Source organism: Colletotrichum fioriniae (assembly GCF_027942845.1).
Source record: "Colletotrichum fioriniae strain IMI 355084 chromosome Unknown scaffold_16, whole genome shotgun sequence".
Classification (NCBI taxonomy): Eukaryota; Fungi; Ascomycota; class Sordariomycetes; order Glomerellales; family Glomerellaceae; genus Colletotrichum; species Colletotrichum fioriniae.
The window spans coordinates 73,228-99,237 of record NW_027076852.1 but is presented as its reverse complement, the minus strand read 5'-3'; the positions used below and the strand labels follow the sequence as shown (position 1 = coordinate 99,237).

Below are 26,010 nucleotides of genomic sequence, written 5' to 3'. Positions count from 1 at the left end.
CTGGGGGCCCTGAAGGGGGGGGGGGAGCAAAATGAAATACGGAGAGCCTCTCCGCTTTCCCAACGGTCGCACCACTTTCTTTTATGTCTCCAGCGGACCACCATGAACAATACCACAAATCATCCGATATCCGAACGGAGACACGGTGCAGCAGAAGGTGAGGATGAACCACACAAGTGAACACACCACGGCAGCCTTTCCCGCCCGAGCATCCGACGTACACGAAATGTGTGTCCTCCTCACGCATTTTGCCCATTCGGAGCACAAAAACTGGCCGGGCTGCCTGGGTAGCAGTGGGTAAGGTAGGTCAAGGCTCAACCGTAAGAAGCAGCGGCCGAAATCAATCTAGTATACAAAAACGAACAAAGGCAATCAATGATATCTTGCATAGTACTAAATAAACCCCCCGTCCATGCCTCAGACGTACAGATACATCGCACCCAGATAGATACCCCTGGACCCAAGAACAAACGGGAATTAGTGTAAGGGCCCCCAAATCTCTCCAACGTGACAACGCTCCTCTAGGCTCTCCAAGCCCCCCTGGCCTGGTCCCGTAGATTGCGCGCCATCTCGTCCCCCCCGTCGGCTCGCTCGTAGCTCCAACTGCACCGTGTCAGTGATGGCCATCGACAGTGGAAGGGGGGAAGAATACCTATTTGAGGAAGAGAGCTTGGAGGCCTGCCGCCCACCTGGAGGATGAGGGGTCTCTGCAAGCTGCCGCGAGGTAAGCTCCTCACCCTGGAGTCCCGCGACTGAGAGACCGAAACTGAGACTGAAGGCGAGAGTACTCCGCAAGAAGGACAAAAGGTTGAGACTTTCTTGGTCCTCAGTTGTGCAGCAGCAGCTCCATTTCCCTGCAGCATCTCACAGCGACTCCAACTATCCCATATCCAGACGTGGTCGCGCACACCCCCGGGCCATCCCCACTACACTACGCCTCGACCCTGACCCTGAACCAGACCCCGACACCCCGGTCCCTCTCGTCCATGATCCATTCCCATCGACCGGCGGCTCCCATCCAACGGGAGAACAATGTCCGTTCTCGGAATCGCTGGAGAGAGAGAGAGAGAGATGGGCCAGGCAGTGGCCGAAATGGTTCCAGATGTGATGATCAGCGTCAGTTGTATCTAAAGTCCCTCTTACTGAGTAGTTCTAGTTATCATGAAGGTAGTTTGAAAAGTAGAAAGTACATGTACCCAACTGCAGAGCAAAGGAATGGGGCCTGGGGTGAGTGGGTGGGATAATTCGGCTCTCACGGCCGTGTCGGCAAATAGGGATCTTCACTGCACAACTCATCGTTTTTGTCCGAACATGCACCCACGGCCACGCTTCGGATGCGAATGTCGGATCATTAAAAGTCGTCCGAGGGGGGCGCCGCTGCAGCACATCACCCCATCCTATGCATCTAGTCAACGTAATACTGTACCTCTGTGTATCGTGAGGGTGGTAACGGGCACAGAGGCGAAATACGAGGCGAGAGGCAATCTGCAAAAGAGTGAGGAGAGGCGCAACCAGCGCAGATTGTATTGTGTTGCGACCATAATCCTCCAATGCCATGATACTGGCTTATGTAGTACTTGCATGCATCGCTTCCGACTTTCACCAGAGCCAAATTCTGGGGGAAGCGGTTCACCGAGCACAACAGATGTTGCGATAAATTTCAAATCGGAACAGAGTCCGAGCCGCCCAGATCCAGACACTTCCTTGTCCGTCCCATTAACCCAAAAAGCCAATACGAAACCACAAGAGAGAAGAAGAAAATATGAAAACGACTGCCAGCCGACCCTCCAGAGTACAAAGTGAAAAAAAGAGAGAAACAAAAAGGAGAAAAACAAACGCCGCCGTGCGGAGAGCAGGGAAAAAAAAGAAAGGATCAACGCGATGACAAGCTGGCAATCTCTCGACTGCCATCCCGTCTTGTTGTCTAGGATGCCAATGTTCACCAATCGCTCCCCCTCCCGTTGCCCATCCCAATCCCATGGCGTCGTGCGAAACCGGAATGCAAGTGGCCCCTGTACATGATGTCGCCCCCATGACATGCTTCACCCAGTAACTCCGCCCACAGTAGTGCCGACCCGAGGAGGAGAAGAGAAGATGTGTGTGTGTGTGTGTGTGTGTGTGTGTGTGTGAGAGAGAGAGAGAGAGAGAGAGAGAGAGAGAGAAAAGTAGCGAGAAGAATACAACGCGCGGGTATACCGGGATGAAGGCAATAAAGAAGACAGTGAGAAGAGCGTCTGACGAGTACAAGAACAGCGCGGATGGATTGGCGCCATCCGCCGTGAACTGTTTAGTTCAGGTGCATAAGAAATCAAGTCCGAGGCGTCTAGCAACACCCTGCCAGTCCCAGACAGATATCCATTCACCACACTCCATGAGGTGCCAGACTTCTTCGAGGACCTCGAGGACTCTATCGCAGTTGCGAAGACCAGTGTAGCCCCGGACCGACCGGATGATGCCTCGAAGTCGCTCTTGCTGCGTAGGATCGAAGCACGTAGTACCAATGACCAGACTTGGCATGAGCAAAAGGGTGAGGGCTGGGTCTGATGGCTTGAAGCCTTCCATGATCGATAGAGACTCGTCCACCGCAGCAGTAATGCGATTATCATGCTGCTGCGGGCGGCGAACCGGTGGTGGAGAGGCCGGGCGTTGTTCATCAATCACAGCGCAGCTAGAGGACCCGGCATCCGATTCATGCATCGAGCTCGTCCTGGACGGTCCTCGAGAGTTTGGCTCCCGTTTGAGCTGCATCGAAGAGGGGAACCCGGAACCCATGCTGGGTCTCAGGCCGGGAGACGAGGCGCAGCTCGTCGCTGTAGACGGTCTTGAAATTTGCGAATGCCGACGGGAGGAAGACGACGAGGTTGAGGTGGCAATAGATGTCGCTATGGAGTAGACTGAAGGCCGTCTTTCCGGAGAGGTAGGGGGGTAGATTGTGCGGAAGAGATGCAGGAACATCATGTGTTTGTATACCAGCCCGACTCTGTGACGGCTATCGCCTGGTGGCCAAAGAGGCATCCATTGCTCGATTGCCTCTTGAATCTCCTGCGCTCGATATAGAACGTGATACGTTACAACAGTCTCAGCGCGTCTGTAAATGTTATCCCGGATGACGTTTCGGATGGTGGTTATTTGGCAGAGGTGTTGAAACAGGCCATCAGCAACACCCAGAAGACGAGGCGAGTCCAACGGAACCAAAGGGCTCCAATCTTCGGAAGCCAAGCGTGGGCGGTTGGGTGCGGGATGCCAAAGGAGTTCGTCTGCGTAGATGTGGTACTGGAAGAATTCGGTGATGAAGGCCAGGAAAACGGGATCCTCTGGAGGGCTCTCTTGGATCAATTGCTTGTACCCGCTCAGATGAACACGATGCGCTCCATGAGGTTCACCTTCAATCAGCGTGGTGACGAGGAGGCAGAGGATTTGGGCGTAGCGAGCCGATAAAATCGTTTCGCGATCGTCAATGTCCTCCTCCGCCGAACGGTTCATGTCGGCGTACAGAGTCTTCATCGCCTGTTCCTCGTGGTACGCTGACCGGGCTTGAAGCGCCTCCAGGGTGGTTGTCGGATTTTTCTCGAGTAACTTGGCGCCGTACGGTGTATCAAAGTCAATGTGCTTGCTACTCATGGCCAGGATCGAGTGCATCACGCCTTGGTGAAGGTTTGCCAAGGGAAGAATAATGTCCTTGAAGGCATTCTTGGCTTCTCCCTCGACAGTCAGAACGTTGCTGAGGTGGACGCCGTAGTGTCTCCAGAATATCTTGTCCTCGATCGTGTCGACGCCGTTGAAAAGAGGTTGCATGGTGAAAACGAGCGACTCCTCATCCCCAACGTGATCTTCATCCGGGTTAGACCACCACCATAATTGCCGGGTTCATAAGCGAGCACTCACCAATGGTTGCCTTTTCTTTGCCGCTTCTCCAAAGCTTCTTCTCATGATAGCCCTCGCAGACGACAGCATTCTTCTCGCAATTCATACCTGCTTGCATGTTAGAGAGAAAGTACCAGGCAGTCACGCGGGAGTGGCACTGACATCTCGGCTTCGCCTCGTCACATTTCTTCTTCCGTCTCCGGCAGGTAATGCACCCCGTCTTGGATCGACCCTTGGTCACCTTACTTTGGTTGATAATGGATGCCACAGGATGCTTGCGGGGTCTTCCTCGGGGTCGCTTCTGCTTCAGTGTGGCTGATACGAGGGTAGTTTCTGTTTGCGCTAATGGAGCCTCCTTGACATCTCCCAGCCTTAGATCGTCGTCGTCCATGGGTTCAATTTTGGGTATGATGGCGAAGGTGTCGTCCGATTCCTGTTCCCATACAATGTCGTTGTCAGCATCGTCTCCATCGCACGTATCGGCTTGGCCAGTGCTCCAGGAATCGGTGCAGGACGAGGATGCGGAGTGTACCATTGTCGGGTCGCCGGACGGCTCTAAATGGGGAATATCCATGGCGGCGCTGACGGGAGACAGCTGCCCGGAGAGAGAGTGAGGGATGCTGGCCGAGGCCATCCAGGCCGCTGCCGTTTGGGAGGTTGGTTGGTGTGGAAGCAGCATTTCGTCTTGCATGTTGTCGTCTGAAGAGTTACTGTGGTTGTCCGACCACGAGAGGTCCCCTTCGTCCGAAACCATTGAGAGAGAAGTAGAATTCATGGCTCGTCACTAGCGAGACCATGCCAACACAAAATATTCAAAACCGGTGAGATTCTGGTGGCCAGCTATTCGAGCGATTCGTCGGAGGTGATGCGGTGGCGAGAGGATAGGATCTAGACAGCCTGGGTTGCCGATCAATCGTCGAGTCTGGTGAAAGCTATGAAATGTCGACAGGTGTGAGGTCGAGCGGGGAGGAAAGGAAAGGTCGGCAGTCAAATGATATCTCCCTCGAGGACGAGTGACCAATGTCGAGATGGATGAGACAGGGAAGCGGGCAAGAGTCTTCTGAAGATCAAGACCGTTGCGGTCCGCTCAGGAAGAAGGGAAAGGCTGATCACTGGGAAAGCCGACGTGGAATGGAGGGGCTGAGATGGGGTGGAGAGATGATCGCTGGGTCTTATTTGGGAACCAGCTTGTCGTCGAGACGAAGTGGGAAAGGAAAGAGGGTCGTTGGACGACAGGATATGGGGCCAGCCGCTTCGAGGGGCGGGATATGCATATACATATCTGCAGATAGCTGCGCTGCCTAGTGGGTGGGAAGTCGGGACGGCGACAGGGTCTAGAGGTGAATGAGGGAAGACATGCAGAGAATCGATGTTTCTCCCATACGAACTAAGGTCCCCTAGCACATTGGGTAGCTCCCCTCAAGCAAGGTGCGAGAATGAATGGGATGGGGGGTATGTACTTCGAACGGATACCTCATACGGAGTATGGGAAACAAGACTGACTGCCTGCCTGCCAGTGGCCTCCGTACGAATACATAGTACTCCGTACCCATCCATCCCATCCCCACACGATGGATGGGTGAACATGGGCGAACACGGGCGGATAAGGACGGTGTGGGATGTGAGGTGAGCAGTGAAGTGGTGGTGAGGTCTCGCGTCGCACCGACTTGTGCCAAGACGACAGCCGGGGGTCTTGATGCTCTCTGCTGCCAGCTTCCTTGCTCCTCCGCCCCCAGGGCAGTCCCTATCTGTGCCGTCAGTGCCGTAAGGAAGGCCATGCTAATTAAAGAGCCCGGTGGTCACCGTATAACGACGAGGGTACTGGGTACGGAGTCCTATGTATGTATCCGTATGTAGAAAAGACACGAACCGAATCGCTGCCAGCTTGGCTCTCGTTGACGGTGGATGACAAGTGAATTTCGGGGCATCCTTGGCAGTAGCTCTCTCCTCTACCTATGATGCAGTGGTGCAGTGCTAATTATACCGGCCGACGTTTTCTGTCGTCAAGAAGCAGAGGGGAGAGAGTACGCGTGAACAGACGACGTAAGACAGAGAGGCGAGGAGATTGAACGAGAGAGAGAGACTGACAGAAAATGGGTGCCTTTCTCAGAGACTCTCTCTCACTCTCTCTCTCTCTCTCTCTTTCTCGCCAACATCCTGTCCGCTCCCACATCTCGCCGGGCCCCTCCTGACTCCTCCATCAGCCCTGGTCGTTGCTAGCGCAATATGGCCGACCACCCTTGCCAGTGACAGCAAGGTACCCTCAAGTACTGCAAGTCGCTACCCGCACGACACCACCCCACGATGGTGTCAAGGGCTGTGATTCGCCGTCGTAGATTTTCTTTTGGCATTGACCAGAAGCTGGCTTGGCCAGAAAGCTGGACTGTGCGCCGACTCCCTGAGTACTTGGGCTCAAGTCATGCGCGGCTATGTTGTATCGCGGAGACTCCACCTTGACTGCTTGAGACGAAGTGAGCAGGAAAAGCATCCATTCCTACACTAACAAGAGTGAAAAATGAGAGACGACAGACCGTTGGTTTCGCCTGCGGACTGGTCATTATTGACCATGACGAGACCAAGAGGGGACCGGCGACCGACAGTCGATCTTTAATTCGCACGACTCGTGAGTTGACGAGTATGGGCCAGCTAAGTGGCCGATTTTTGGAAATCATAATGGATCTATCCGTATTGCTCCTGCGCCCTGAACGGATTCCGCTGGTGGAACGAAGACGAAGACATGGCAATCGGCCAACAACCGCGATGAAAGTGAAGAAAACTGACCGGGACGATGCGAGACAACCCTGACAAGGAGGGTGCATCATTGCCTAGGATCGCGTCGCGTTGTGTCAAGAAGAGTGGGGAGAAGGAGAGGAACTCGGAGATGGACATCGGGGGGTGTTCCAGCAGAGAATGCTCAAGAGTCAAGACTATTAGGTACTGTGTAAGAGGCTAAGAGTAATGAGGCCACCTTCAACCTTGTCCTATGGTAAGCCGTGTGTATTAGTCGTGCAGGAGTCAGGACCCAAAGAGACGAGAGTCCAGGGAAAAGATGGGATCACGGTGGTTTGCTCCATTTCGGGCACAAAGCGAATTGAGCCAGCGTTGGTCGGTACTTGTCCATGGGCGTTGGGGCAGCGAAACGTAGGAGACGTCTCTGTACCATGATATCATGGTGGACTGTGAGACCGATGGTCATGCTTCTGAGGCCTGTCACTGCATATGCAGGCGGCTCAATTTGGAAAGACGACGGGCTCTGGTCAGAGTCAACTGTCAAGGTGAAGAGACGGGGCGGAGTAGTCTATCGTCGGTTGGCAAATCAGCAAAGAGCTGGTGAGCGATGTGCGGCGTGACTGGCCGGTGCTGTGCGCGGAGCCATTTGTGGGTGGGGGTGGGACCGTGGAACCTTGGGTGAGTGGCATCCATGGTATGGTGTGTCGGAGTCTGTGAGGATCATGATGGATGGCATGGAGTCTGGAGATCCAGTCAGGGTCACAGACATGAAGAGTCTGTGGTCCTGTCGGCCGAAATCGCGCGCCGTGAAGGAAGGCAAGGCGAGCCGCAAAGAGCCGGGGACCACAGCGCCATCTTGACAGCCATGTCATGTACCTCGATCCATCGCGTGGTCGTGAGCCAACCACGGCAAGGTCTAAGGTATAATGTAGTCCAGACAGGGCGTCGAAAGCGCCTCAGCTTCAGAGCTCAGCTCTGGTATGTGAAGCCTTTGGGCAGAGACAAGCCGGCGCCCAAAGAGGACGGGCGTTGGACCAGGGTCGCCGTGGGGTTTGGAGCTGCTTGGAAAACCAATGATGAGCCATGAAAGCTTACGATGCATGACGATGTATCGGTATGGCAATGTGAAGGAGAAGCGTACGGAGTGTCCATAATCCAGATGTATGTAGGTATGGCTGGCTGAGATGTGGGAGCCGGGGGGGAGAGGTTCGCCTCAGATTGAAACCTGTCGGGAGCGGCAGAAGTCTCGTTGCGTTGTTCTGGTTGGTGCCATGGCGCCCTGTCACTGCCTGCAAGCTGCAATGCAGATGCGGCGCGCTGGGCCGGGCTGCGTGGGAGGCGGACTCTGGTTTACAGGCTGGGGCTTCAACATGGTCAGGCTGGTGCAGCTTTGATGCTGCCGTAGTCTTTTCTTTGCTTTTCTTTTTCCTAGTCTTTTGCGTTTGTCGTCGTCGTCGTCGTCGTCGTCTTGAACGTGGCTGTTCGTCGGCAACGAGACTGGGGTTTGGGTTCAGGTTCAGGATATGGGTACCTTGTGGGAGGGCTTGCCGGGGTGGATATGCTGCGTATTGTCTTGGGTATATTCGTGAGCATCGAGTGGTGACAAGAGACATGGTATTGGTGAGCAGTCTTGGCCGGCGTCTCGCCTAGTTGGTGGTCTATTGCCGGTGGAAAAGGATGGAGAACTTAGAAGGTCGGCACCTCATCGAATGGCCGCGGACCGTCAGGGTTTGGAGGTACGGAGGCACTGGGGCACGCCGCACGGAGGCTGGAGTCTATCCGTATGAAATATGTGTACGGACTTCGTAGAGCGTGAGAGCCTGGATATTGAAACAAGCGGGAAGATGTCGACATATCGGTGGAAACTGGAAGTATCCGTAGACTCCATGTTTAATTAGGGCGACGATCTAGGGCGATGTTAGCCTATTACTTTCACTGTTAGTGGCTCCCCCAGTGCGTTCAAACTTCAGAGTCCAATCTTGCAGGGCCAGGCATGTAGTGGACACGACCCTGACAATGGATGGGGGGTGTGCATGCCCTGGAGGCTGGAGCACCTATCCATACGTCTCTCAGAGACCTCGTCTGCAGATGGTGCAAGTGCCCGTGGGGTGCCGAGTAGGAGTTAGGGATTGCAGCATGGTTTGGTGTTGATGCTACGAATGCTTCGGAATGAAAAGGGTCAATGGAAGTTAAAGTCAGTTGGACTGCCAAGGTTACCTCAACTGCATTTTCTCGGACAATTGCAAAGACACCTCAATCGAAAGTCAGCCTGAGGTTTGCCTGTGTTCTCTGCATGAGGTGAGGCGAGGTCAACCCAGACCTTCCCAGGCCACAAAGTACCTTACCTCTACCACTTGCCTCAGATCACTGAAGGGTTCCATTGTATGAAGTGCATACAATGTTGTAAGGAAGGTACGGGGCAAGGCAGGAAGGGACGATATCTGGTGCACCTCCTCCGTAAGGTACCTTACTCTGCACTCCGTAAGGCATCCGTACCTTGCCTTCGCGCCTTCCACTACTTTCATTGAGGTTAAAGTAAGAAAGAGAAGAGGTCTTCGGCATTCCGTGCGTCCCTTCCTCTTCCCGTCTGCCATCCTGCCATCACTGGTTACCGGGCCCCTCTATTCGTCGTCGTTTCCCGGTCGTCTGTGCACTGAGGTGGGCGGTCCATGAAGCAGACATGGCTGTGCCTTCCCGTGTTCCCACTCCTCAGTCAGTGTCTTCCATTCCATCCTCCAAGCTCAATCTTGACCTTACCTTCCGGCCTCCTAACGGAAATCAGGTACAACGTTTTATCTACACATTCGAGGCAACAGCTCCCTCCCAAGGCGGGCCAAGCACCTTTGAAAGGTACCTTAGGTACTATAGGTAGGTAGGAACATTCTTGCGAGCTTGCCAAGTGGCGTTACGTAAGGCACATAAATTCACCCTCGTGACCCTGACCTCTTAACCTCCTCCAATAATGCAAGTATCCGTAAGGTAATATGGGACGGCAACAGGTACCTACCTAATTACCTTACACGGGAGGTACGTGGATCTGCCTCACCGGAGAAAACTCCGCGTTTTGTGCTGGACACTCCGAGCTCTCATGACCGGACGAGAAGACGACATTACGGTTCTGTACCCCAGCCCCATCCATCGGCGGTTGACCGAGACTTCCATTGGTGCAAGACTCTACGCATACCCAGAATGAAGACCTACAGAGACCTCGTGTCTATGTTAACCCGAGTCTGCACACATCGAGGCCACAGCACGACACTCACACTCTCGTCAAACTCTCCCCACGGTGCCCACCAACGTCAAATGCGAGAATCATACTCCGTATACCCGTCTCAAACTCAAACAGAGAGGCCACATGGGTATCGCTTCTCCAAGGTTTGACCTTCTCTCATGTCCGTCACGGCCCTATTGCTAATGGAGTGTTAGCGACCATCTGCCGGTGCAACGCGAGCCTGCCCCCACGCCCGGCACATGGAACAGGGGACTTGGACCCCCCGGAGCCTTTGTCTTTCGTATTGGCCATGATCGGACAAGTCGGAATCCCATACGACGACGACTCTGGAGTCTGGACCGATGATCTATACCAAAGCACAGATGTTCGTACTAAGGTAGACTCGACTCTGCTCTGTCGTCCGCTTATCGTGTAGCTAATACTCCGTAGCTGGGAACGTGGTTCACCTGCCTACCCAGACACAGCAAAGCGAGCCATGCGAATCGACAAACTCTGCCCATTGCTGCTCCAGAGTCCATCATGTCCCTAGCGATAGAGCACAATAACACGTAAACAACCACTGAATTACTTCGACGACTAGCTTCAGGAGGGCCGCGACATTCCAAGCCGACGATGCTCATGCCCTGGCTGTCTCGCATCCGCTATCGATCAACTAAATATCCGTGCTAGGGTAGGGCAGCACAAGGTTTGAAGCCATTGGTGCATCTCAATCCTACCCACATACCCTGTTTGACGACTCAGGCCTTGTGGTTGCATCTCATCGCAATGCATCCCTTCGCTCTATTCCTCGGGGCCTGCGTCGGAAAAATCTCTAACAAAGTTGGCCGCTCTGCTATGCCATGGTTCTTGGCCATTGAGAGGGCCACATGGCTCAATAAAACCAGCATCACCTGTGCCTCCGTTACCTTTGGAAGAGCAGGCTGGCCAAACACCCCTCTTGTCGTCGTCGTCGTCATGGTCGCCGCAATCAAGACTCCGACGACTTATTTGCACGCGTATCAAGTCGCGACACTACTCTCAGCAACCAGACGAATCGAGTAGTCCTGCCATCCTCGACAAGACGAGTGGCTAAGACATGCGTACGAATACAGTATGCACTTACACACAGTCTTAGCTCCGGCTAAACTCGCTCAAGGAGGTCAACTTGGTCTTTCTCCCGGCCGGTCATACTGGGTAATCTGATAGAGGCATGTCTCGGATTGCCTAACTCGGTACTCCAGAGCCATGGGGTCCCTGGTTGGCCGAGGCTGACCCAGGCGACCCCCAGGCCAACCCAGTCAACAGTCTATTGTCTCGCCACTGGCGCGGCCCATGTCCTTTCCGAGCAAGACTTTCATAGGATGCTCGCAACGATACTGGACCTAGTTACGCTGCGACCCTTTGCTGCTTAACCAACCCCAGTTTATCGTCACATATCACATACATGCGAGTACGACAACCTCCGTGCCGTGCGGACGAGACCAAGTCAGCCTAACGGCATCAACGGCGCTGGTCCTGGGAACTGGCAGAGGGCAGCCGATCACTATCCGAACATCGCCGACTTTCTTTCATTACTTCAACGTTGCGAGACTCTGCGACAACCGACCCCGTTTAACTTGAGACGACAATAGGGGAGCAAGTAAAGCGACGATGATAAAGGCGGAGAAGGGTGCCGCCCGAGCGCAAGGCTTGGCCCGTTGTCGGATCTGGCTACCTCCCGTCGCCTTTTTGACTTTCGAGACGGTGCGTGCCGTCGACGGCTGGTCTCCACCGACATTGGATCATCATCAGTGCGCAATCGATGCCAGTCGACCTTCTCTACCCGCTTGTCCACCACCACCACCACCACCACCTTCGGGGCCTCGAGTCACCACCTTACCTGCTATGTCAGTGTGGATGGACACATGTATCCGTACGCTGGGTATGGAGTATCGATCATGGTTACTGGTTGCTCAAGGAATCTCGATACTGTGATCTCCCCCCTCTCCAGTGGTACCTGAGCAACGGTACGGATAATTCAAGGCCTTCCTGCAGGGCCTATGTGGGCGCAGATGATGCGGCGACTCGGCGAGGGGTTATTTATTTTGCAGCTAATCCACCCACATAGTTACCTGCCTGCCTGTCATTTACGTCTCCATGCTCTATGGCCAGTCTGTTTTACACTTACACGAGGCCCTTCGGCCTATGTACACGCTGCGAAAATGGCTGCACAAACCTCAAGGACTCCTCTCTGATAATCGGCTCTCATTCCTACCATGGCCGGCCTGGGCGAAGAACTCACCTCTCGACTTCTCCTACACAGTACTCTGTCTTCGACGGGGCACTACTTTAAGTCACGTCGACCCTAGATCCATGGACAACAGCACCATTCCTTGCCCATGCCTGTCGAAATGGGGGGGAGAGAAGTCGATCTAGCTAAAATTGTCAGTAGCGGGGGAAAGGAACACTGGAAAAGATACATGGCAGTACATTTTACCACACCCTCCAAGAGCCAGCCGCAACCCTCCACTCATTGGTGCGCATTCGACTCGTTTTGCGATTCACCTTCCTTGCCCTTGGCGGCTGTGGTAATGGGACTAAGGCTGTGGGGGGGGGGCTTGTTGCTTCTGTGTCCTTGATGTCCGGCAGGCATCTTGCTCTGGTTCGTCCGCTGGCCCTTCGTGCGTCTCCATCCTCAACCGAAAGGGGTCCTCGTTGGAGAGCAACCTGAGACCATCCATGCCGCTGCAGAGAGATGTCCGCTGCAGACTCGGGGATTTTCGCAAGGGGGCCAACAAGTGGATGATTCATCAGAGACAGAGAGAGAGTCCTTGACGATTGCCTCACTTGCCCCCGTCGAGTTCCAGCTTGTCGCTACTCAAGCCTGAAGCGATTGCTAGATCATTTGATCGGGCATATCACCTCTGAATATCAACTGAAGACGATACAATGCAGGCTGATGCTGGCAGCAGTGACAGGACCAAGTCAAAAAGTTGCGGGAGATTGACCACGGCCCCACGCTCGAAGCGTTTTGCGGCCAACAAGCTAGATGCCTGCGTGCCAGCATGTCCATGTCTCCGGACCTCTCATGCACCGCGTCAGCTAAGCTGTTTTGCTGCTCGTCATCAACCCTTTCCCGCGCATCCAGTGCCCGTACGGATACCTCCTACGGATACTGATGGCTTGCGTGCTTGCGCAGTGGTTCATTTTACCCACACGACTGGGGGCGATGCGCTTGCGGGAGCGAAAGGGATCTCAAGACGGCCAGTGCCTCAAAGTTCGGATGCGACATCACACCGCCAGATCGCGCGCACCACGTTCCTGGGCAAGCGTTCCGTCGGGGCGACAGATGCCAATCTAGCGGCAAGACCGTCCGATCTATCTTGTTAGGGCTCGCGAGCTGCCGTTAAGACCGAGATTGAAACCAACCTCGAGCCAGGCCCAAACACACAGAGTAGCAAACTTCTGTTTGGCGCGAACCAGCCTTCTTCTCCGGCTGGCGCTAAATGACATTCTACAGGCAGCAAAACCGCACATTCGCATCCCGACCGTCTAAGCAAGGCTCAAGCTCTTGCATGATCATCGCTGAGTAAACAGCCATCCCTGGACATTGGAATCTTGTTTCCTCTTACGTCCCACTCAGCCAGCATCCAGACCGCGTCAGAGGCGATTCACAGTCGCAAGGCGCAAGAAGGCAGGGATAGCTCTGAAGTCAGCTGGCCCCCCACAGAATGCAATCGATTGCCTGCTGGCCAACCACCTCCATCAACGCTCGACTGCTCGCATTCCAGTGTTCGACCTACACCGCACAGCCTTGTTAGATCGACGACTAGTGCCCTTTCTTCGGACATAAAGAAATAAGACGCAGGGCTCCTCGTTTGTCTAGAACTGAAAGGTGTTTCTGACGGCCGACATCTTTTACAGGACTGACCCAGCGGGAAAAGGCGGTGTCCAACGTCCAAGTAGCCTAGACCCGGAAACCCAAACACGTCGACTCATTGTAGGGAAGATGCCGATTCCAGCTCTTCGGGGAAGGGGAGTTCCTTGCATTTGACAGCGCCTCGACCACGTTTACCCCGCCAAAGCTCACCAACTGTCATGACATGAACCTCCAACTACGCTTCGAACCACCGTACTCTGGGCCGCAACACGGTTCTCCGCCATTGTTTTGCCATTGAAACGTTCAAAGAAGTGCGGTGAGGGCCTCATATTTGTTTCTCCAGAGTTCCACCTTTGGGCAGAGACAGGCAAGCCCGAGCACGCCTCTTCGCCACTAACCTTGTCTAGGTCAGATCTAGCTCGTTCACGAGGGTGGTGCCTACGCAGACTAGTCATCCGTAAGTTTCCAGGCGCCTAAATCTGGTTCGGAACCTGGCCTCACCGCATCGCTGCCCGTCATCATTACCAGTCTATTTGTCTCTAGCGACATGCAGAAACATTCTTCAAGAGGAGTGGTTGGAAGTCCTCGTTTCCGAAGTGGATTTCTGCCCAGATATCTCACCTCGCCCCGTCTGAATCTCGCAGCATACGGAGATCTCCCGCAGTCTACAGGATCTAATCGGAATGACCGACATCTCGGTACCCACCAGCTTCTCGCTTCTCAAATCTTTGGTCGACTGACCTCACAGGACGATGAGCGATGCCTGATACCAATGTATTGAATGAAACCACCCAGTGCCACCCCTGCAGATGAACCAATTCTTCAGCGCGCCATTCCAGGCGTTCCATTCATCATGTCACTTTCCACTAGCAGTGTCTCTCCCATTAGCGGGACGAAACTAATTAACGGATCACGGACGATCAAGTAGTGACGGAGAGCCAGAGGCACAATCCATTGGCTTTGCTAGACAACCACACGATCAAGCAGATGCCAGCCCATGATCAAGCGCTCTCTCCCCCTCCAGGTTCCCGGTTTTACAGGCTGCGAGCTAATCCGAGGTCCGACATGTGAGACCCAAAGACTGGTGATCACTGGGGGTTATCTGTCCAGAACAGTGTATGGATATCTTTCTTATCTTTGCCTAAACATAGAGGTGTGCTTGCTCAAGGATGTAGGTGTCGCTTGCTCTTTAGAGTCAATCAGGGGGCAGTGCAGGACCAGCGCCTTTTCGAGTGCTTTGAGACAAATGGTTCATCAGAGTTCAATGGTTCGAGCTGAAGCAGCTCAATTTTTTGGCGCCTGATACGCGGTTCAGATGATTCGGCAAGCTCTTCAAATTTTGTTTCCCCTTTGGGAGAGGCGAATTTTGGTGATTTGATATCTCAAGTATGCATCCATGATCCTCGTTCTCGTGTAAGACCCGTAACGTTACTTGGGGTTCCGGGCATGCCTCGTTGCAGGCGCCAAAAAAAAAAACTCGAGACAGTAATCTGAAAGGTTGTCTTTGCTCGGATCTTGCCAAGTGTGGGTTTTGGATGCACAGACAAAAGTATCCAAAGTGTGGACTCAGCGTGCTACTTTCTTTTCGCGCAAAGAGTACTTCCGTAGGGCAATCCTTTTTTTTCTCTCGACTTTTCTGGATGCATGATGGCTCGGAGCAGCGTCTTAACATATTCCCATTCCTCAAGCTATGCGGCTATGCCCAGACTCCGGCTGCTGTTCATTCGACAAAGGCGTAAAGCTTCTGTTGAGTATCAAATCCTTTGCCGTTCTTTGTTGGTCCAAGGTAAGAAGGGAGAGAGGATGTGTCACAGGAGCCAGGAGTATGTGAGTGATATGTTACTTCCACCACATGATGCAAAATCAACGGCCCGAGAGTATTCGCGTAGTACTGCAACATCTTTTCCTCGTGATTTCCGATCTGCACTGCTGTCATCGGCATAAGGTCAAAGGCTTGAATGTTGGGCTTCAGTCGTATTGTACTAGCTGTTGGTATTCTCAAAAAGGGCAACTCCAAACGCTCCAAAATTTGTAAAGACTTTTTTGAGCATTCTGTCTTGAATCACAGTACTGCTGGTTTGATAGAGTTCTGCTTGGCTTTTCCTTTTTGATATAGACCCCAATATCCTGGACTACATAATTGGAAGCTTGTGCAAAGACACCCTGTAGACAGAGGCCACAAGAACTCGACTTGTATCACACTACCATGTACAGAGGAATCTTAGCGGTATGATGAATAGGGTGGCGTTTAATCCCTTGACGAATTTCAAGCCGCTTCTTGTCTCCCCGAGTGCAATTTGCATTTTATCTTAGGGATATTGTCAATTGTGACGTTACATGCCCCAACGCATGTAATAAACACCAGGTTGATAGGATCTTCTTTTCGAGATCTCCCTGGAAATACTATGCCGTCCTACACACAGGCAGGAGTATGTAGAGCTCCTAGAGAATTCGTCAGTCTTTTGTGCGAATAGCTTCTATTCACTTTTTGGTGAACCAAAGGGACGAGACCCACGGGTGACGGAGGTATGCGAGCCCAAAGGCTAAGGCTCGAGATCCTGAAGCTGTACCTGATGCAAGTAACAATTTTCGACTCACATTGTAAGCGAGTATCTTGCAAAGATATACCATCTAGCGGTGCAATCTGGGTACCCATCGCGTGTATAGGTCACTTTAGTCTTGTGTTTGCCACGTAAGAGTCCCGAAATTGCGGACTGATCTAATTTGTATGACGGACACTCGTACTCAGAAGAAGAGTGAGTTTTTCGATTATGAAATGAATGAAGCCGATGGTAAATCGACGGGCTTTGCGAGCGAGTTTTCAGCTGCCCCAAACAGAACTACGTGATTTTGAATTAAATGTCCATGGTTTCTGCTGTGGCGTTTCTAGTTTTTGTACAATTCATACACATTGATAGGGGCTGAGACCGGAGCTGGCACTCTGAATAGTGAAATTATATAGGATTAATCCATGCCAGAGTGAATCTTGCGTCTTGATGCTGTATTGAGCATGTGGCACGAGTTCCATCGTGAAAGTAGAAATGGACCTCACGCAATCATGTCAAACATCCCACGAATCATGATTTCTTCCAGATATTATGGGAACGCTCAATGGTATTGTCGTCTTCTCGTCGGTATTTCAGAGTTGAAGCTCTGCCAAAACTTCATGAAGTGAACGAGTGTCAAGAGTGACTTGTTCTGGCCATTCAATATAGGTATGTGAAAATACTGGAGGCATGCAAGAGATGGAGAAAAAAACCTGAAGATAAAGGTCGGCTCGAACTAGCGACCTCTCAATTTCGAGATTCAGATAGGTGAGGGAGGTCAAGGGGGTGATGAGGAATGAGGACGGATCCTGAAAGTTGCATCGCTCCATCACCAGGATTACTAGTAATTACGATGTTCAAAAAGGGAAGCTGCCCGCTATGGCATCACTTTGGTACTGCTTGCCACTCAAGGCTGCCCATCTCAGCACTCTAAGGATAGAGTGTTAAAGGCACAATCATACCGTTCGGCCGTCGTCTACAACGGACGATGCTTCCTTGGAGGAACAAGCGCACTCCTGGGCCCTATAAGGGGTTCTCACCGCCCCATCGAACGCACATTCCCTCTGGAATCCAATGAGCCCATGATCATCGATTGGTATTTGTTAATGCACCTCGTCACAGCAAAGAAAATGCCATGAGTGGAGCGCGTGAGGCATACTGTGATGTTATTGACAATTTCATATTCTTCATATATCTTTCAACAATTAGATATCTTACGCCTATTGTGACTACAATTCTCGTACCAGATTCACCTTTGTCATTCCTCCCATTCAAATATAGGTATACAACAAGGCTCAAGCGAACTCGGCCTCATCAATATTTCTCAAAAAGATGGTGTACCACTTGACGAGGTTAACGTGGCCCTTGACGCTCGTCTTCTCATCAACGGTGTGAACACCCGCCCACTCGTCGCTCTCGGGATCATATCCGGGAAGGAAACGGAAGATGTGCTGCGTCAGGTCCCAGTAGTACCGGGTATCCGTGTTGCCCGTCATGATACCCGGCGAGACAACAATCTCCTCACCGTACAAGGCACGCGTGGTGCCCGACAGAATCCCGTACGGCGTCACGCCCTCCACCGACGTCGGCGTCACGGGCGCGGGCTCGAGCACTTTATCGTTGCTCTTGAGCGTGATGCTCGACGGCGTCTCGGCCTCGTCGTCGAAGGCGTGGAGGGTGAGGTTATACTTCTCTGCAACGGGGCGCACGACGGCGGCGAGCTTCTCCTGCACGCTGGCCGTCTTGTCGCCGACGTTGACGCGGTGGTTGACGACGGCACGGACACGCTCCGGGAGGGCGTTGATCTTGACGCCGCCGTCGATGATGTCCGTCGCCACGGAGGTGGTGAAGAGGTACTTGACCTGCGGCCCAGCCTTGGCGGCCTCCTTCGCCAGGCGGTCCGTCTTCTTCTTGCACATCTGCTTGCTGGTGTCGGCGGGGAGCAGCCTGCGCAGGTTGTCGGGGAACTCTGGCGCGTACGAGGCGCCGCACTGGAGCTTCTCGAGGTATGGGTTTCCGGAGATGAGCTCGGGGGCGTAGAGGTTTGCCTCGATGTGCGTGATGAGCTCGGACAGGATGCCGATGCCGGTGTGCTCGGGCGGGATGGAGCTGTGGCCGCCGGGGGTGCGGACGATGACCTCGACGTCGACATAGCCCTTCTCGGCCGTGCCGGGGATGGCAAACGTCTGGCCCCACTGGGAGTCGAAACCGGATCCCTCGTCGACGATGATAGCGGCGCCGTCCTTGCCGTAGCGCTCCAGTAGGAACGGTGCGAGGTGTCCCGCGCCGCGCTCGCCGGAAACCTCCTCGTCGAAGCCAAAGGACAGGACTACGGTGCGCTTGGGGGAGAAGCCGGCGTCGATCAGCAGCTCGACGGACTCAAGGATGCCAATGAGGGAGTTCTTGCAGTCCATGGCGCCGCGGCCCCATACGTAGGTCCCATCGTAGGCACCGCTCCAGGGCGGGTGCGTCCAGCTGTCAATGGTGGTGGGCGCCACGGGAACGGTGTCCTGGTGGGCCATGAGGACGGTAGGCTTGAGGCTGTCATCGGAGCCCTGCCATGTGTAGAGCAGGCCGTGGGTGTTTACGCGCTCGAGGCGGAGGGTGTCGTGGACCTTGGGGAAGGTCTTTGCGAGGTAGGCCGAGAAGGGGAGAAGCTTGTCCCAACGGTCGTCGGCGCCGACCGGGCCGTAGTTGTCAAAGGACTCTGTGGGGATCTGAACGGCACCCGAGAGGCGGGCGACCGTCTCATTGCGGAACTTGGGGCTGTCGAGGTATGAGTCCAGCTGGGTGAGGCCAGACGAGTTCTGGGTCGGGAAGAGAGGGTCGACCTGGCGGCAGGCGTTGGCGGCGGGGGAAGCGTTGCGGTGGTGACCGATGAACGGAATGGCCGAGGCGGACGGCTTGTGAAGGTAGGCGAGGAGGAGGGCGGCGGGGATGAGGGACCACCACGCGGTCCGGCGGCGGCGTGGCTCCGGAGCTGTGAGCTCGGGCGCCGGGTGCGCGAGGGGGAGTTTCTCTGACATGACGACTATCAATGGCACTCAATTGAGACAATGCTATGTGATGTGCCAATCCTGTCTGCTGCTCGCTTGTGTGCAGAACTTTAGGGGCGTTGGATGTGAGTAGTTGACGCGAGTGAGTGAGTGAGTGAGTGAGAGTTGAGAGTGAAGATGAGAGTGAGGTCGAGAATGAAGAGGTGAAGTCATGGAAGAGGACGCGACGGCGTTCATCGGTGGTGTGCTACCCCACGAGTATGACAAATGAGACGAATGAGTGCACGACGTGTCAATCGATGGTCTCCCCCCGATTTCCCCGCCGTTTCATCCGAAATGGCACTCAAAAGCACCTCGAATGCTCCGATCCTTCGGCGCCGTTATCGCAACTGGTCATGGACGGCATGACGGTGCGGATACCTCAACTTGGGTTGATAACGATATCGGGATTCCTGCCCACCCATCTCCAACTTATCGAATCTTCAACTCCTCATGCGGGGCTCAAAAGCGTTGTGCAGCTTCCGGATTGGGACCTCATCGGCTTCAATCGGCTGGCTTCACACACCACCCGGCCGGGATGTTGCTGACCGGGCAGTGGGATCGCCTTCCTTGCAGCTTCTCCTCGGCTATTTGATAAAGCTGAAGCTTGAGCTCTGCTCGGCTCTTTGGCTGAATTCAGGATAGCTTCCATTCGGAGCGACCCCCTGTATCGGAGCTTTATCATTCGAATTGGGATCTTATGTGGGACTCGACCGTTGAATTAAACCTCACCAAATTGTACGGCATCACGGTTAAGGATAGAGTAACGGTATCACCTAGCCGAAGGTAATATTCTTCAGCAAATTCATCATTATAGACGTAAAGACTGGTGGTATCTATGCAATCCGCTCATTTGCCCTTCTTCAGCCCCTCCATTCGCGTCCGCGCAGCTCTCAAAAGAGCCCACGCAACCAGCCGATACACAATCACACACCCAGCCAATGCCGCAATATTGACATTCGGATCCACGTTGAACTTGTACAATTCGAGCACATCCTCGCCCGTCTCCACCGGACACCGTCCATCCGGTAGCCTCTGCCCATCCTCGCACGTGAACGTGACAGACGTTAAGCTGTATGGCGCCAGGGCCCGGGTTCCGTATCTGATGGGCGAGAGGTAGTTGAAGATCTTGAACAGCTCGGGCATATCGATGGATAGAACACCTGCCATCGTGTTGGCAACAGATAAGATCACCGACGTAAGGTTCACGGCGAATCCCGTGTGGTTGAAGAGCGTATTGAACATGATGCCCACCGATTCGCCGCACGAGACGACGCCAAAGCACGAAAACACGCACACGAAGTACATCGTCACCGTCCGCGGGAACCCCACCGCCAAATCCGCAAGCACGCCAAAGATGAGGCAGCTGATAATCTCAAAGGGGAACTCGAGCACAGAGTACGCCGCCAAAAACGCCTCGACGCTGTACACCCCGTCGTCGTCCTCGCGGTAAAACACGTCGCGCTCGGCAGGGTAGACGGCGACGTTTTGTAGCATACCCACAAAGTAAAAGGCGCCAATCTCCTGCACGAAGCCCATGCGGTTTTGCACGGAGTAGTAGTCGTTCTTGAGCGGCGAGAAGAAGAGCGCGAGGACGATGCCCAGGCCCACAACCTGCATGATGCGGGCGAGGAGCAGCGGCGGTTGGCGGCGGAAGTTGATGAGGCCGCGGTGGACGAGGAGGGGAAAGGCCACGAGGAAGGAGGCACGTTTGCGGACGAGAGCGCCTAGCTCGGCTGGAGTCGCGAGATTTGCCTTGTTGAAGGCCAAGGCTTTTCGAGAGTGTCCACCATTGGCCGGCCCAGTTGAGGTGCGCGTGATTGCTTCATGTTCATGGCCCTCGTTGATGCTGGGCAGCTCTCCCGTCGTCTTGACTACAGGCATCCTTGCATGTCTCTGCCATGCGCCGATCAGAGCCTCGACTTTTTCCCTGCTCTCGGCCTCTCTTGTCTCTTGTTGGAGATTGATCGTGACGAGGTCCAGCGCAAAGTCAGCCGGGTTGGTGTGAGCAGGACAGGTGAATCCCTGACGCTCAAAATAGGGCAGCATCTCCGTCGCCGATCCGGCATACGCAGGCGACCCTCCACGGGCAAGTAGCAAGACGTTTCCAAAGTGCTTGAACAAGTCAGACCGCGCCTGGTGAATCGTCAGAATCAGCGTCCGGCCCTCGTTAGCGAGACCTTGCAGGACCTCCATTATGGAGCTGGCCGTGAAGGCGTCCAGCCCACTCGTCGGCTCATCCAGTAGTAGCACGAGTGGGTCGCTGAGAAGCTGTACAGCAATGGTAACCCGTCGTTTTTCACCTCCCGAAATGCCCTTGACCAGCTCATTGCCCACGAGGTTATCTGCGCAGTCCTTAAGACCCATCTTCAGCAACACCTCCTCTGCGCGCTTGGATTTCTCGTCGCTGCTCATGTGGGCTGGTAGGCGTAGCCCGGCAGAGAACCGGAGCGTCTCTCGTACCGTGAGAGACGGCAGGAGGGCGTCGTCGTCCTGGCATACGTATGAACACACCGAGCGGATGACCGAGTTAGACGGTAGTGCGTTGTTGAAGGTGAGCTTTCCCGACAGCCTATAGCGTGTGCTAAGGCTGCTGGGAAGTCGCAAAGACATGGCATTGAGAAGAGATGTCTTGCCACTTCCCGAAGGGCCCATGATGACGTTCAGCTTCCCTGCCTCGAACGTCGTACTCACAGGATTAAGAATTGTCTTGGTTGGGAGCTTTTTGCCCGAAGCTACTCTTTTGTCCAAGGCCAGAGCAAAGTCCTCCAGTCCTACGTCGATGGTGCGGACTTCGGAGATGGAGTGGGTCTTCATCTTTTCCTTGCCGGCTGATAGATCAGTGTCTGACACTCTAGCACGAGCAATGGTCATCTCTTGCTTGATATACTGTAGTCCGATGGCGGATAAGATGCAGAACAAGACGACGAATGCAACGAGCACGACAATGGGCCTCCATATCCAATTCCGCGGAAACCCGAGAGACTCCATGATGAATCGGCCCGTGTACTGCACGCATTCTGGGTTCGAGGCCCCGCCCTCCAATGGGCAATCGTAAAATGAACCCTCGAACTCGTTGCCACAATAGGCGCCAAAGGAATAGAACTGGGCAACATTAGTATGGCCATGCCGAAAGCTCTTCTGTTTGGACTTACCGAATATGTGATCCATTTAAGCCACCGCACGTACACCGGAATCGAGTTCGCTTGGATGAACATGCCGCAAGCCATGCTTTGCAGGGTAAACACCATATTGGCAATCAGACTCGCACCGGGAAAGTTTCTCGACGCCGTGACGCATGTGATTGCGCAAGTCACAGCGATATAGTGATTCAGCACCGTGATGGCGAAGAAGATGAAGAACTGGCTGGCATCTCGCTCAAAGCCGCCCATGAAGTAGAAGATGATGGAGAATAGGAACGGCACGGGCAGATCTTCAGTGAAGAGCCGCGCCAAGCGGCGAGAGAAGAGGAACGGGATCGCATCAACGCACGATTCGCTATGCTCGCGATCGTAGGTTGGGATGTCGACGGTGAGTCGGTAGACCTCGAACATGAGAGTCAGGTATCCCTGAAGGCCTGCAGCAGTGTAGAGCGCGCCTTGGCGGGAGCGGATACCCGAGAGGTCTCTGGGTAGGTTGTAGAAGATGTAACCCGTTACGAGGGCCATGAGGATCGCTTCCGTCGTTGATGCCAGCATTCCCATTGGGTCACGATACGTGACTTTGAATGTTCTATTGGTCAGGACTCGTAGTTGTCTGGTGTAAGATGCGTGCTTGCTGGTCTTTGAGGTTGGACTTTTCCCCCTTGATGTGCTCTCAATCGCCTTGTCTGTTGGAGCAAAAATCGTTTTACTCTCGTGAATCCATGCTTGCTTCAACTGACTGACCCGTTCCGTTGTCTCCTGCTCCAGTTCTGGCGTGCGATTGTCTATGGCAGCGATGTCGATGACATATTCGGCAGGGTTCACAAAAGGGGGCAGCTTGAAACCTAGACCCTCGAAGAATGGTACGCAGTTCTTTGCGGGGCCCGAGAATACCGGACTCCCCTTGGTGAGAATGATGAGGTTGTCGAAGAGATCCCAGATTTCCGACCGAGGTTGATGGATAGTGGTGATAATGTTTCGCCCCTTGGTAGCCAGCTTCTTCAGCGTGCGCATCAGTTGAAAAGCACTCGTCGCATCTAAGCCAGTTGTCGGTTCATCGAGAAAGAGGACCGACGGGTTGGCTAGCAATTGAACTCCGATGCTGACTCTCCGCTTCTCGCCTCCAGAGCATCCACGGTGCTGTCTATCTCCTATCCTCGTGTTGGAGCATTCTTTAAGACCGAGTTCCAGGATGACCTCTTCCACGATGCGTGCTCGCTCTTTGGCAGTTGTCGGAGGCGGTAACCTCAGATCGGCAGAGTACTGCAGCGTCTCGCGCACAGTCAGCGAGGGCAGGAGAATATCCTGCTGCATGACATATGCGTGCCGCGCGTTGTGAATGCCCTCACTGCCATTGAAGGTGATATGACCACTTTGGGCGAGTCGCGCACTGATCATGCGTTCCGATAGCGTATTTAGTAGCGTTGTCTTACCGGAACCGCTACCGCCAATGATGGCTGTCAGTGTGCCCGGTTGCAGGGAAGCGTTAACGTGGTAAATCAGATTTTTGGAGCTTGGTTCAGGGTTGAATTTTGACTTTGCCAGCTCGGGGTAGGTTGCAGGGTCCCACCACGAAGGCGAGGTGTCGACAGTGACGGCTAAATCGCGTATCTGGACATCAACTGCTTCGACTTCGTCGAGGGAGATGTGACCGGCGCCAGAGAGCGAGAAGCGCGCCGCGTCAGGTTCCTCCGGGACATGTGGATGAGCCGATTTCTCCATGGAGCTTTGGCGGTCGAACTTGTCCATCTCCACCACGATTGCTCCGTCCTCGTTGGATAGCGGATTCGATGTCGAAGACATGGTTGTGGGCGATTCAACCGTGACGAGTAAGACGATGCGTAACAAACGGCGACCGCGAGCGCATGCCGGTTGGCGCTGGCTGCGAAAGCAGAAATCCGCTTTTGATTTCTTGGGCCTTGCTAGAGTCTCACTCTTGCAAATGTAACCAAGTCGAGAGCTGTGACCTGTGCAGAGACGCTCCAATGACGTTTCCTCCAAAGATCGACGGGGCTGATATTAGAGGGACTAGGTTGCCCGGCGGGATCTAGAAATCAAGCCGCGAGGCGTTGAGAGGAATGGTCTCGGGCGGGAAGTCGGACAAGACAAAAGCCAAACGAAGAAGAAACGCCATCAGATGGGGTGAAGATGACAGACGCCACGGAGGAAATGGAGAGGATGACATGGACTTTTTCTTAGACGAGCGGTTCAGTGGACGTTGGGTCAAGTGCATACATCCGCATGAGTGGCATGCAACCTCAAGCCGAGGGGTCCAAGGATCGCGCGTGCAGGACAACACCCATGCGGCCATGTCCATGCCCCCCTCCGTAGCGTAGCTTGAGCGTTCTGTCTTTGACATTCTGGCTAAGCGACCTTGGCCGGCGAAGCGAGGGCGGATACTCACGCAAGCGAGCCCAGGATGTGTGTTACCGCAGCTGCACGTTTTCACTAAACACTCCCCCACAACCCTCCCACATTTCCCTCCCCCACCAGCCCCCAACTTCGAAGAGGTCAGTCAGGCTGGCAGTTGTGTATGAATTCTCTGCACGCTAGCAGCTGTTCCTTCTCTTGTGATTTCGTGCTTGTGCTTTGAAACTTGGAAAAGCTCAGCAAGTTGTTGTGAAATGAATCAGTTTGATGGTCTGGAGGCTCTGATGTGAAGGGTACGTACTCCTTGGCCGAGGTAACTCGAGGTCATCGACTTAAACGAGGTCGGTTCTGGCTCTGATCGACCCATATGCCAATGCTTGCGGGTATGCGATATGGGTGATTGCCAGGCTTTCAAGCAACTTGTTGCAAGTGCTTCGTATTGACTTGCCAATCGCCTGAACGCGCCAAGTGGGCGCAGGAACGAGCAAAAAGACCTGTTGAGCTGGAGCAAAATTTTGGTCTTTGGTTGGTAGCATTCGTAATTGAGTGTTTAGCGACATTTGATGGTGGAGGCGGATAGCAATGGCGCTAGCATGGATGGCGGGCGAGGCGAGCAAGGGTATCCGTACGGATGGATCCAATACCGGTACGCATCACCTCGTAGAGTCGTAGCAGGCATCCTCTCGCCCTCTGTGCCTCTTCACTTCTCAGCTCCTAATCTCACATAATACTAACCCCTGTTGTTGATGCTTACGCCCTGCATCCAGATAACCCAAAAGGCATTGCAAGTGGCCTACTTGAGCGACTTCAACTTTAGGGAAGTGCGAAAATCCCGTTGGCAATGACAATTGTGGGGGTCGAACCATAGGCCGTTCACGTGGAATTGCTCTTATAAACTTGGATTGTCATTTCGAAGTAAGTAAAGTGTCAATTTCGGGACGTGGGAGAGGGCCACGATGTCATATGCTCGTCAGCCTTAAAGGCGGCAAATCACAGTCCCTATTGGTTCTTGGACTTCGCTGCGTAGCTCGCCCTATTTCTTGACACCGCTGCCGTAGGCTGAGTATGATTTAAGAGGCAATAGATTTTGTTTCTGCTTATAGGTAACAATGAGTTCGACGCCCTGGTATGGTGAGTGACTTAACTTTCCACCCTTACCCGATGGCTAAAGTTTGTTGATGCAAGCTGAAAATGAGGTTAGGCTTTGGAGAATAGTATGCCCTCAAAATAGATAATTAAAGTATATCAGTGA

General features: G+C 53.8%; 3 protein-coding genes across 3 annotated transcripts; all 3 read right to left on the bottom strand.

The window, feature by feature from the left end:
- Positions 1-2,689: 2,689 nt before the first annotated feature.
- Positions 2,690-4,543, bottom strand: N0V96_010899 (uncharacterized protein; the record flags this gene model as incomplete). Its single annotated transcript, XM_065759097.1, has 4 exons — positions 2,690-2,905; positions 2,971-3,830; positions 3,886-3,972; positions 4,027-4,543. 4 exons carry the CDS (start codon positions 4,541-4,543, stop codon positions 2,690-2,692), a joined length of 1,680 nt encoding a protein of 559 aa, XP_065612195.1.
- Positions 4,544-17,505: 12,962 nt separating this feature from the next.
- On the bottom strand, positions 17,506-19,236 carry N0V96_010898 (uncharacterized protein; the record flags this gene model as incomplete). The annotated part of the gene is made up of 1 exon (XM_053195808.2): positions 17,506-19,236. One exon carries the CDS (start codon positions 19,234-19,236, stop codon positions 17,506-17,508), a length of 1,731 nt encoding a protein of 576 aa, XP_053046843.2.
- Positions 19,237-20,094: 858 nt separating this feature from the next.
- On the bottom strand, positions 20,095-24,191 carry N0V96_010897 (uncharacterized protein; the record flags this gene model as incomplete). Its single annotated transcript, XM_053195809.2, has 2 exons — positions 20,095-22,350; positions 22,401-24,191. The coding sequence occupies 2 exons, from the start codon at positions 24,189-24,191 to the stop codon at positions 20,095-20,097; spliced, it is 4,047 nt and encodes a 1,348-aa protein (XP_053046844.1).
- Positions 24,192-26,010: the final 1,819 nt, after the last annotated feature.